The sequence below is a fragment of the Trichechus manatus genome, unplaced genomic scaffold (assembly GCF_000243295.1).
Source record: "Trichechus manatus latirostris isolate Lorelei unplaced genomic scaffold, TriManLat1.0 scaffold00007, whole genome shotgun sequence".
NCBI classification, from domain to species: domain Eukaryota; kingdom Metazoa; phylum Chordata; class Mammalia; order Sirenia; family Trichechidae; genus Trichechus; species Trichechus manatus.
This window is the reverse complement of record NW_004443943.1, coordinates 20,228,502-20,241,599: the sequence shown is the minus strand read 5'-3', so window position 1 is coordinate 20,241,599 and position 13,098 is coordinate 20,228,502. Positions and strand designations below refer to the sequence as shown.

The following is a 13,098-nucleotide window of genomic DNA, read 5'->3' as shown; positions in this document are numbered from 1 at the left end:
ATAAACACAGTTACACCATTTCATAATATGAAGTTGAACCATCTGAAACTGCTGGTATTTGACTATTTTTGACCTACAACAACAGCAATTTCATATGGTTCAACCTAATACGACTAATAGTAGAAACATAAGGTGGTGTAAAAACTAATTTTTATATAGCAACTGTGTATAAGTAAAGATTAGGGATTTTTCTGAGCAAGATTGACACCTAAGATGTTGTCTGAGTAAATATTCAGATACCATAGTTAAGTATAAGGAAGCATACCTCACTTTTGCATTTGTTTCTATTTTTTCTTAAAGAATGGCGATAAATCAGCATCACCCAGCGAGTTGACTTGCCCCCCGGGTTGGAAATGGGAAGATGATGCATGGGTATATGACATAAATCGAGCGGTGGATGAGAAAGGTAACATTCCACGTCTACTGCTTGACTAGGGGTTCTGCAGCAAGGCCTTGGTTAACCAGATAAGGTTTCCTTGGGAGGGAGGGGCCTTACCCCTGTTGGTCTATGTCAACCAGGTCATGGGGCGATACCTATGACTATTCACGTTTAGACTCTGAGGGACAAGCAAGTGCCTGGACAGGTGACTGGGGGAGGGAGCTGCTGAGAGTGAAAAATATGAGGCGATAGGGGTCCAAGTGAATGAGCCCTGGTGGTGAAATGATAAAGTGCTTGGCTGCTAACTGAATGGTTAGTGCTTGGAACCCACCAGTGACTCCGCGGGAGAAAAGACCTGGTGATCTGCTCTCATAAAGATTATCCGTTGCTGTTGAGTGGATTTCGACTCATAGTGACCCTATAGGACAGAGTAGAACTGCCCCGTAGGATTTCCAAGGTTGTAATCTTTGCGGAAGCAGACTGCCACATCTTTTTCCCATGGAGCAGCTGGTGAGTTCAAACCACCAACCTTTTGGTTAGTAGCCAAGCATTTAACCACTGCGCCACCAGGGCTCCTTCCATAAAGATTCCTGAGCCTGGGAAACCCCACGGGGCAGTTCTTACTCTGTCATGTAGGGTCTCTATGAGTCGAAATCCACTCTGCAGCACACAGCAACGACAGGCGGCCAGGTGGCTGGGCTTCGAGATGTTGGGGATCCAGGATGAGAACCCAGAGAAGTTGGAATTTGAATTTTCTCCATTCTAACCACAGCCCATACCTTCCCTGGGAACTCAGAAAGGAGAATTGTAAAATGCCTTAAAAGCAATCCTATTCGGCAACCATGCCGATTATTGACATGACTTCTGTTAATGGCATTTACCTTTTTTTTTTATGAGCAGTAATTTAAAGTTAAATGAACCATAACATTTGGAATTATCAAAAGAGAAAATTTTGATTAATTTTTTTCTTATCAGAGGGAATAGTGCATAAAAAGATTTAGCATTGATACAGAAGATTTCAACTGGATTATCAATTCCTCACTGATCTTGACACATCCCCCAGGCCTTGCAATAATAGCATTAATTGAGCACTTACTATGCTGAGCATGTCTTAGTGCTTTGCATACATTAGTTTGATTAATACTTAATATAATATAATCCTAAAAAAAGATGTATTTACCTTTGCAGTGGGGAAATTAGGCCATGGGCAGGTTTACTAACTTGCAAGTAACCCATTTGGTAAACAGCATGTGGTGGAGCTGGAATTTGAATGCAAGTCGTGTGACTACACAGCCCACATCCTTAACTACTATCCTCTCTACCTCTTTACAGTACTTTGTTCTTCTTGTTGTTATTAGGTGCCATCGAGTCGATTTTTGACTCATAGTGACCCATGTGACAAAGCAGAACTGCCCCATAGAAGTTCTCTAGGCTGTAATCCTTATGGGAGCAGATCACCAGGGCTTTCTCCAGAGGAGCAGCTGGGTACATTCGAACTGCTAACCTTTCAGTTAGCAGCTGAGAGCTTAACCATTGTTCCACCAGGGCTTCTTATTTATTCATAGATGCACTCAATTATAATGAATAAAATAAAAGTGGAGGAGAACCCCATGGCCACAAAGGAAGCTTTTTTGGGAGGGAGCCAAGGAACGGGTCTAAATCCAGTTTGGCTGAATTGCAAGGCAAAATGCAAAGAGCAGTGGCATTCAGTCATGACAGTAGAGAGCATCTCAGGGCAGAGAGAGTGACTGAATGTGAGTTGATTTTGCGATCTGGCAAATGTATCTCTTTTGGATAACTATTCACAAACTCTGTTCCAGGCTGGGAGTATGGAATTACCATTCCTCCTGATAATAGACCCAAATCCTGGGTTGCAGCAGAGAAAATGTATCACACTCATAGACGACGAAGGATGATCCGAAAACGCAACAAAGATTTAACACAAAGTGCTTCAAGCACGGCAAGGGTAAGAGGAGCAGTGGGAGGGAACTGGGCTAGGCGGTTCTGCCCTCCAGGCCACACACAGTGACAGTTAACTAGGGTACTTATACAGAAATCATTTGCAAATCAAGGGCCTCATCCTCTGCTCAAAGCTTCTCCAAGAATGGTCCCCTTATCAGCAGCATCTGCATCAGCTGGCAATTTCCTAGAAATGCTACACCCCAAACCCATGATTTAGAAACTCTGGGGGTGGAGCACAGCAATCTGTGTTTCAACAAGTCCTCTAGGTGATTCTGATGTTGAGGCTCTGTGTTGAGAACTGCTATAAACGTAGTAGTGGAAATGGAAGTTATTTTGACAGCATAATTCAATAATGGCAATAGTTCAGGACTTAGAATAGCATACATAAGGATTCAAATCCTGGCTCCACTTACTTTCTCATCTGCAAAATGGGTATAATACCATACATCTAATTAGGGTGTTGTAAGTTTTAAATGGAATAATAATAAATTAAGTGAAACAATTATACTCATAACAATGAGTTATAACTCACAACAATAAGTGGCATGTTTTGAGTACCTTCTCAAATAATGCTAGGTACTGAATATATACATCACCTACAATCTGCAAGGTCTGCTTTTTATCCCGGTTGTACAGGTAATGCTCACAGAGAAACAAACTTGCTCCAGGCCACGTGTATAGTAAGTGACAGAGCCAGTGTTTGAACCCAGGCTGGGTTAATTTCAAAACAGGAACTTTTTCCACTCGGCATAGTTCCTGACTCATTGTAGGTGCTGTAAAGCTATTGTTATCAGAGTATGAGCAGTGGTGTATCTAGGGTATTTCACCGGCCCTGGGTGTGGGGCCCCGGCCCTGGGTGTGGGGCCCCACTGAGCAGTTTCTATTAACCCGATACAGCCCACTATCCTTCCTCAAGCACAGTAATACGTTAATTAAAAAATTAATGAGCTTGACTTGTATTTTTGAGCTGATGTTATGGTAAAGTTATCTGAAAGAGGGGTGTCAGATGTTTCCATAGGGTGCCGTTTGAGTGCTTGCCATAGGCACCATTTTCCTTCCACTGGCCTTACCGGGTTACTAGAAACTGCTCAGTGGCACCACACGCCCAGGACTGGTGCAATACCTGCCATATCCTAGTTGCGCCACTGATTGAGCTTCTTGGGAGCAAAGATGGAGCTGTAATCATCTTTGTATCCTCATTGCTAGCTCAGGGACTACATTCTACAGTAGTAGAATGAATGAGCTGGTGAACAAATGAGTCTTTGCTATTGAATTATCCCTATCCTGGTGGGTTAAGAAGTTTCTAGAGCTTCTGGGCTCTCTCCTTCCACATGAGAACACCAAGGTGAGGTGGGAAGAACACTGAGCCAGCAGTCAGAAGACCTGGGACTCAGCCCAGTTCTACCAAGAACTATTTTTGAGACTTTGATCATGTTCCCTAACCTGTTTCACTCTTGACTACATGAAATATTTCAATGCCACTATTATCACTACTGCAGGGTCAATTACAAGATTGTGTTTAACCTGGATTTTATGTTTATTCAAAGTTGAAAAAGTCCCCACTGCAATGATGGTAACCTAGATGGAGCTCTTATTTCTGAGTTCGTAGTTTATTTAGTATTCTTTTTCACTTTTTAAATCTGGTCACACTTATAAGAAATTTAAATAAAATTCCCACCACTAAAATGTCAGTGCCATGAAGGCAAAGACCCTGTGTGTCTTTTTCATCACTGCATCCTCAGCCCTTAACACAATCCCAGTCACATAGTGGGATCTCACATTTGTTGAATGAATTGAATAAAACATTGAAAACTGAGGTCATTTGTATGTAAAACTAGTTTTTAAGCTGGAAATTGCTATGTTGTTAAGTGCTGTCGAGTTGATTTTGACTCATAGTGACCCCATGTGACAGAATAGAACTGATCCATAGGATTTCCTAGGCTGTAATCTTTATGAGAGCAGATCACCAGTTCTTTCTCCCACAGAGCCACTGGTTGGGTTTGAACTGACAACCTTTCAGTTAGTAGCCAAGCGCTTCACTGTTACACCACAAGGTCTCCTTGAAAAGTGCTATACTCCTTAGTTATTAGTTATTACAGAAATTTCTGTTAAGTAATATACCATAATCTATCTTTTAATTATTAACTATGGTGACTGTTAGGTTAGGTAAGACATTGAAACTCTTGGTGGGAGGAGAACGTTTTCTCCGTACATGAAATTGAGATGATAATGTTTTTGAAACTATACCACAATAGCAATGTTCTTTTGAGCTAATGAGGTTAAAAAGCAATTTGAGAAAGAATCCACTTGCCTCACCACGTCCACAAGTCTGAATTAGGTGCCTCTCTTGGACCCTGTCCACCACCATGGCACACATCTCATTGCACTGTAATTGACTAATTTTTTCTCTGTATTCCCCATAGTCCATCAGCTCTGCAAGGGCCGAGTGCTGCCTATTTTGTTCTCTGTTGTATCCCTGGCTCCTAGCATAGTGCCAGGCACAGAGTAGATTTTCAATCTGTATGTGTTGATTGACGAAATGACCTGCTTTATCAATATAAGGAATATTATCATTGAAAGTTTCATGCCTTCCATTTTAGGCCATGCAAGAATTGGAAGACCAGGAGGGCTGGGAATATGCTTCTTTAATTGGCTGGAAATTTCACTGGAAACCACGTAGTTCAGATACCTTTCGCCGCAGACGCTGGAGGAGAAAAATGGCTCCTTCAGAAACACATGGGGCAGCTGCCATCTTTAAACTGGAAGGTGCCCTCGTAAGTAATAAGTATTCAAAGCTGAAATAATATTGGTATGGGAAAAAAAATACATGAGATTTAACAGTATCCACTCCACAGAGTTCCCTATAACCCCAGTACTGGCACAGCTCACATACGCTGGGCAAAGCTACACAGTTGAGGTGCTCAATAATTCTTGTAGAATTCATAAACCATTAACATATGAAAAATTCTAAGCTCTACTGCAGAAACACCCGGTTAACATTGTTTCACGCAACCGTTTCCAAATGTATCTGGTCCAGAACTCTTATTTCAGGTGAGATCTATTAACAGCCCAGGCATAAGTTCCTTGGATCATTCCTTGGAAACTGCAGCTGTTCAACAAACCAAGAAAGTTACATATACAAATATGAGAGGGAGGAAAACAGAAGGATGGTTCACAAAATTAGAGGAAGCACGATAAAGAAGGCAGGGAGAAGGAAAGCAGGAAGGAAGCGGAATAAACAAGAAAATGGTGATGGTAGATCTAAGACAATACGGTGGTCAGGAACCATTTTCAGCCAATTTTTGTACTTCTGCACTCTGATCCCTCTGTGTTCTTTTTCCACTGTTCTTTCTCTTCCTCTTCCTCATCATTTTAATCATCCTATTTATCCTTTACATTTTTCCTTTTCCTTTTCTTTCAGCAGCAGGGTTTGATAAACCCGGACTTGAGGTAGAAGAGCTGACTTTAACTTCCTCCTCTATCACTTTCCAGCTATGTGACCTTTGGGGAGTCACTGCTATCCTGGACTTTACTCATCTTTTAAAATGGGGTGATTGGATGAGAAAATCTCTTTTAAAAGCCACCATTCCATTTGTTTATGATTCTTGCCTCTTTGTTTGTTTTAGGTACTGTTAATTGATTTTGCCTCTTACTTTAGGGCACAGACACTACTGAGGATGGAGATGAAAAGAGAGGGGAGAAACAAAATCACAGCACCACCACGGTGTTTGGAGCAAACACTCCCATTGTTTCCTGTAATTTTGACAGTGAGTTTTAAAGTTATTTGTGAATTTCATTTCTATAACTTATTTCAAGAAAACTCTTCAAATCGCCAAAATATAATAAAAATCTCTTCATGTGAATGTGACTTTTGTTTTAATCATTGATGAAAAAGGATTTTAAAAAATGTAGTTTTAAAAATCATATTGCCATGAAGGGTCATCAAATCACTGACTCTAATATAGTCTGTCCAATATGCACTTATTCTCTTCTATTAAATCCCCCAAATTATTATTTTAACTAGAAAACAGGGCTCACAAAGTTAAATAAAGGTTGGATTCAATGATAACTTTTAGGAATTTTGGAACGAAGTAGACCTTCTCTGAATAGTAATGGCAAATAACTGTATAAAGCATGTGCCAGACACTGTATATGTATTAATGTGCTTAACCCTAAAAACAACTCTATAAAGTAGGTACTTGTGGAGCCCTGGTGGCACACTGGTTAAGTGTTTGGCTGCTAACCAAAAGGTTGGCAGTTCGAATCCAACAGCCGCTCCTCGGAAACCCTATGGGGCAATTCTACTCTCTCCTATAGGGTCGCTATGAGTCGGAATCAATTTGACAGCAATGGGCTTGTTTTTTTTTTTTTTAAATCGTCCCCATTTTACAGATGAGGAAAACAAGGAGCAGAAAGATTAACTTGCCCAAAGTGTCATACCTTATAAACACTAGACAAGATATGAATTCAAGTAATCTGGCTTTTAGTATCTGTGCAATTAATCAGAGTGCTCTGCTATCACAAATTATGTGTGTTTGTGTGTATATGTGTGTTAATATATAGTAATAATAAAGATAAGGAGTATGAAGTTTTTATAATGTTAAAGAAACTGTGTCCCAGATCTGGTGCTGAAATAGTATAGAAGGTATTCCAGGTATTCCAAACCTGTTGTGGTCCAGTCGATTCAGACTCATAACAACCCTATAGGACAGGGTAGAAGTGCCCCATGGAGTTCCCAAGGCTGCAATCTTTATGGAAGCAGATTGTCACATCTTTCTCCTGCAGACCAGCTGGTGGACTTGAACCACCGACCTTTAGGTTAGCAGCAGAGCTCTTTAACCACTGTGCCACCAGGGCTCTGTATAGAAAGCACTATTTCTGTAACAGCTGGCGACCCAATTTCATTTTTAAAAGTCTGTGATAACAGGCAATGCCCCCAAATCAGGAAGTTTACAACAGGAGTAATTTTCAGTTTTATTGAGGTTACTATGTATTTTTTTTAATTAAGTTTGATTTTACAGGAAGCAGGATTACATCACCACCATTATATGTGTTCTTTACTGTGGGGAACTAGATTTGGATGACCCATTTATGTGAAACATATACAATCTCCAAATATTCTAGAAAACTAGTAGTTTACAGGGTTATGTTTCTTGCCGGTAATTTCCATCTTGTTCTTTTTAGGAGTCTACCTTTACCATCTGCGCTGCTATATCTATCAAGCCAGAAACCTCATGGCTTTAGACAAGGACAGCTTTTCAGGTAAAGGAAAAAAAATCCCCACCTCACACATTATTGATTACATAGAGGCCAATTTGATTCTACTTTTCGTTGAGTGGATGCCTTCAGTCATTTCCAACAACAGCCAAAAGCTTTGTCATATTGAGATTAGTTTGATATGCATGAAGTAAACTACTCAGTCATTAGCTAAATAATCAGAGCGCCTCAGGCACTGTTGCTGGGTGCTGGAGATGCATAGAAGATGCATGGTCTTTTCATACTAATAATCATCAATGGATTAAATAATAAAAAGCACCAAGAGGAAGAGTGAGTTTTGCTCTTCATATATATACATGGCTGCTTTTTTACCTCCTAGGCCCCAGTTGGTTGGTAAGTTAAGATCCTTTAAATTTTCTTGTACCCGTCTCAAGGTGACAAAAATATCACAGGCTTACCCCTTGCCGACAGCACCAGACTTTGAGCAATTTGGGGTCCATTGAACCTCCTCTATAGGTTGCTCCCCAAATCCCCAACACCCTAAAACCATGAGGCTTCATCATCCCTCACACTGACACCCTGTCTGGTTTTGTTGCCTTTGGACTGGTTCAAAGGGCAAGGCTGTGGGCAGCAGTGGGGAAGAGGAGAGGGATGTACCTACCTGGGGATTTGTGCTCTTGCTTGTGAGACCATAGATAGTACAGGGGCCCTCCTGGGCTGTTTGGGGAGCATTACACGTCAGGACGTGAGGCCCATCAGAGCCTCTGGAACCCTCTATAGAAGCATCCCTTAAAGCAGTGGCCTGACACTCTGGCATGCTTGCATCAGTTGTGAAGTGTGTTCCAAGCAATAATATTAACCAACATTTGTGAATGGTTCTGAGTTGGTTTTTTGTTTTTTTAATTAGAGTAGATTCAAGGTTATCCCTATAAAAAAAGCCCGTTGCCACGGAGTCAATTCTGACTCATGAGACCTCATGTGGGTCAGAGTAGAACTGTGCTCCGTAGGGTTTTCAATGTCTAATTTTTCAGAAGTACATCCCCAGGGCTTTCTTCTGAGGTGCCTCTGGGTGGACTCGAACCTCCAACATTTCAGGTTAGCAGCTGAGCATGTTAACCATTTGCACCACTCTTGGGACTCCATCACTATAATACACATCCCCAAAATGTTTTGTTTTTTTTTTTAAAAAAAAAAAGACAATTCAAATATTCTCCACCAGGGGGCACTCAATCATTGAAAGTCAAAGGTAGACTCCTAGCAAAGTTCTTAAGTTTCATAAAACTTGAAGCATATTCCTTACAGTTTGAAATATCAGCTTTATCACTGGAGCAAAAGCAGAGTTGCCTTCATATGACAGCTACAGTGCTAAAAACCAAACACCCTTTTGACTTACACAATAGCTTCAGGTTAGACCTTAGGTTATTGCTCAGGTAGGTCAAAAATATTTTGCAATTATTTAGAACACAAATTACTTTCTAGTACATATGATCATTTTCACTGCATTCTCAAGCACAGTGAAACAAAATTTTCAGCTCTCATAGACTGTAAACCCCATGAGCACCTGAGCCTTTCTTATTTACTATTATATACTTGAGACCTGGCACTCAATCAATATTGTTTGAATAAATGGATTACCATTGACATTAGAAACAATAATAATAATTAGCATTTATCAGATATATCCTACATGAGGGCTCTCCCCTAAGTAGTTTACATTCTTTGTATCAGTTCATCCTCACAACTCTATGAAGCAGGTATTATTTTTTTCATTGTGTGGAAGACGGAACCAAAGTTTAGAAAGGTTAAGTATTTTCCGAGGTGTAGCAGGTGAGATTCAAACCCAAGTGTGTCTGACTGCAGAGCTTGCTCTCTTAACACAAGTGCAGTACCCTGGCTCAGAAGATTGTGTGCCCAGTTAACCTGGTCGGGACTTTCTCCAGAGAGAGAACCCTCAGCACACCTCACGGCCTCGCTTTCCATGTCTCTGCTGCAGAGACAGATCCCATTACCTTGGTGCCCTGCTCTTGGCACACTCTGCTCCTGGCACACCCTGCTCCCTAGAACCTTTATTTCCCAGGTGGGTGGTGAGGGTCTATGATCACTGCGGCAAAAGGAAAAGCATGTGGTTAAAATGAGTGGTGCGGGGAAGCTGAACTCAGTCATGGCCCCACTGTTATTCTCTTTTCCTGTTTTAGATCCTTATGCTCATGTCTCCTTCCTCCATCGAAGCAAAACAACTGAGATCATCCACTCAACCTTGAATCCCACATGGGACCAAACAATTATATTTGATGAAATTGAAATCTATGGAGAACCCCAAACAGTCCTACAGAACCCACCCAAAGTTATCATCGAACTTTTCGACAATGACCAAGTGGTAATTTAGAATTTCTGAGATGGCTTGGGGGAGTGATGGAGTTTTTTATTATTATTATTATTATTGTGGTTAAAATATACACACCAAAACAGTTTTCAATATGACGACTTCCACATTCACAATTCGATGACGTTGATTACATTTTTCATGTTGTGCCACCGTTATTGTTACCCTTTTCCAAAATATTGGAGGTGGAGATTTGAAGGAATGTTTGTTGGAGAATTTAAGGATTACTTGTTTTTCTAGGGCAAAGATGAATTTTTAGGACGAAGCATTTTCTCTCCTCTGGTGAAACTGAACTCAGAAATAGACATCACGCCCAAACTTCTCTGGCATCCGGTAATGTGCGGAGACAAGGCCTGTGGGGATATCCTGGTAACCGCAGAGCTGATTCTGAGGGACAAGGTAAATTGTTAAGTTCTCATTCACACTCTTTCAGAGTAGCGGCTTAAAACACTTATTAGTAATTTCAGGCACCGTTTGCCTAAATTAAAGGGAGGCATTGACATTTCTGTGTTTGTTTCGTAGGATGGCTCCAACCTTCCCATTCTTCCCTCGCAAAGGGCACCACATCTGTACATGGTCCCCCAGGGAATCAGGCCTGTGGTTCAGCTCACTGCTATTGAGGTATGCTGTGCTTTAAGTTTTATTGATCAAATCACATGGATGTGGCTACAGAAGTGTAGTGGTTCATACAGGAAATGGAATACTGCTGCATATTTTCTCGCTATTTTCCACTTCCTGTGAATTTGTCCAAAATTTGAAATATTCATCAAAATAGAAGCAACAAGGAGAGGTGAATTTCAACATTACGGAGGGCATCTAGAGCTCTCATTTACTGAGAACCAGCAGATTTCTGAGTTTCCAGGGTCACCTGGGAGAGGGAAGGTGAGCTCAGAACAGCGTGTCTGTCTGTGCAGAGAGGAGGGGAACCTGAGAGGTGGAGGGTGGGGAGGAAGTCATGGGGAACGGTGGCGTGTTAGACAGTCAGACACCACAGTGATGGTTTCTTAAAGCTTCAAACAGGTCCAGCGACATAGAAGTGTCTGTGAGCAGTAATTAATTATTTCTCCAACAAACTGTCCACCTATTTGGTTATCTATTACAGACTCTTCCTTGGTCGGCCCCTTTAGGGCAGGATATTAACTCCCAATCATGGCCCTATGGACATAGACTAGAACCCTCTAGGTAGGGACTGGCTGGCTGGAGAGGGGTACCTGCCAAGGAACCATATAGGGCAATGGGGCCCAGTCCCTAATACCCATAACCATGCCCCACCTCAAGGTTGCCCCCGGGATGGCCCTCTCTTTGCTCCTCCAAAGTTAACATCTGGTTATTAGAAATGGGAGGTCCAACCCACCCAGTTGACAGCCCGCCATTATAGAAGGTGGGAGCAAGAAGAGGTCACCCTATTTTTCCATTTTTAAAGCATCTGAATCCTTCATTTTTATAAAAGAAAAGCCTTTCTGTCGGAGCAGAGACAGGCTGATGGAGCAAACCAGGTGGCTTGGTGGGCCCTGTGTGGCCTATGATCAAGGCTTCCCCCCTTGTCCAGTCAAGCAGCTGTTACCCCAGGATTTCCATTCTCATGCTGCCTTGCTAACAGTTCTCAAAGACTGAGGCAGATGGCTTTAAACAAAATCCACTGCCATCGAGTCGATTCTGACTCATAGCGACCATTTTCAATGCTCGTGTGTCAGGCATTGTGCTAGGAAGTCTCCCCTTGATCTTCAAAATAATCCTATGGTAGATAATACTACAGTCCTGTTTGTAGATGAGACATAACCAGTTGCAGTCAAGTCAATTCCTATTCATGGCAACCCTATGTGTGTCAGAGTAGGACTGTGCTCTGTAGATTTTTCAATGGCTGATTTTTCCGAAGTAGATAGCCAGGCCTTTCTTCCGAGGTGCCTCTGGGTGGACTTGAACCTTCAACCTTTTGGTTAGGACCTTGGATGGTGCAAAGGGTTAAAGCACTCAGCTGCTATCAGAACAGTTGGAGGTTGCCATCAGTAGAAGACGACTTGACAGCAACTGGTTAAATGAGACATACTTGAGAGAGGTTAAATAATTTGCCAGAATTCACATTGCTATTATATGGCCCGGCCAGGATTTGATTCCTACGTTCTTAAATGCTCTACTTTTGAGCAGCTCAGGCAGGAGAAGGAAGGGGGCAAAATGGCTTTCTTTGCATGACCTGCAGGCTTTCCAGGACAACGTTCACCAGGGTTTTGGGCAAATCTGCACAAGTCAATCTTAGGGAATCTACCAATTATTAAGAAAGAATTTTTTCTTTTGAATATATTATTTAACATGTTGGATTTCCACCCCTTCTCTTTAAACTGTTTTCTCAGATTCTAGCTTGGGGCTTAAGAAATATGAAAAACTACCAGATGGCCTCTATCACCTCCCCCAGTCTGATTGTGGAGTGTGGAGGAGAAAGGATAGAATCAGTGGTGATCAAAAACCTTAAGAAGACACCCAACTTTCCGAGTTCTGTTCTCTTCATGAAAGTGGTACAGTATCAAGACTCCCTAATAGTCCATGTGTGTTGAGTAGCTGAATTTTATGTGAAACAGGAATATGTATATATATATATCACAGACACACACGTGCACACACACAAACACACATACAGTTCTTGAATTTCCAAAAACGGACAAGTAGAAAAACCACGCCCTGCATTCAGTTTGTCAGTGACTTTTACCCCTTAGACCGACACACCACAGTGATGGTTTCTTAAAGCTTCAAACAGGTCCAGCGACATAGAGGTATCTGTGAGCGGTAATTATTTCTCCGACAAACTTTCCACCTATTCGGTTATCTATTACAGACTCTTTCTTGGTCAGCCCCTTTAGGGCAGGATATTAACTCCCAATCATGGCCCTATGGACATAGACTAGAACCCTCTAGGTAGGGACTGGCTGGCTGGAGAGGGGTACCTGCCAAGGAACCATATAGGGCAATGGGGCCCAGTCCCTAATACCCATAACCATGCCCCACCTCAAGGTTGCCCCCGGGATGGCCCTCTCTTTGCTCCTCCAAAGTTAACATCTGGTTATTAGAAATGGGAGGTCCAACCCACCCAGTTGACAGCCCTCCATTATAGAAGGTGGGAGCAAGAAGAGGTCACCCCATATTTCCATTTTTAAAGCATCTGAAT

At 41.8% G+C, this 13,098-nt stretch overlaps 1 protein-coding gene across 2 annotated transcripts in view; it reads left to right on the top strand.

Moving 5' to 3' along the window:
- Nucleotides 1-13,098, top strand: part of MYOF (myoferlin) — a 169,564-nt gene that overhangs the window by 112,721 nt on the left and 43,745 nt on the right. For both annotated transcript variants that reach the window (XM_004369943.2, XM_004369942.2), the window contains 9 exons: nt 301-406; nt 2,200-2,345; nt 4,942-5,115; nt 6,000-6,108; nt 7,526-7,603; nt 9,754-9,935; nt 10,182-10,340; nt 10,464-10,562; nt 12,290-12,451. In XM_004369943.2, the coding sequence (XP_004370000.1) occupies nt 301-406; nt 2,200-2,345; nt 4,942-5,115; nt 6,000-6,108; nt 7,526-7,603; nt 9,754-9,935; nt 10,182-10,340; nt 10,464-10,562; nt 12,290-12,451 (1,215 nt within the window). The remainder of the gene's footprint in view (nt 1-300; nt 407-2,199; nt 2,346-4,941; nt 5,116-5,999; nt 6,109-7,525; nt 7,604-9,753; nt 9,936-10,181; nt 10,341-10,463; nt 10,563-12,289; nt 12,452-13,098) is intronic.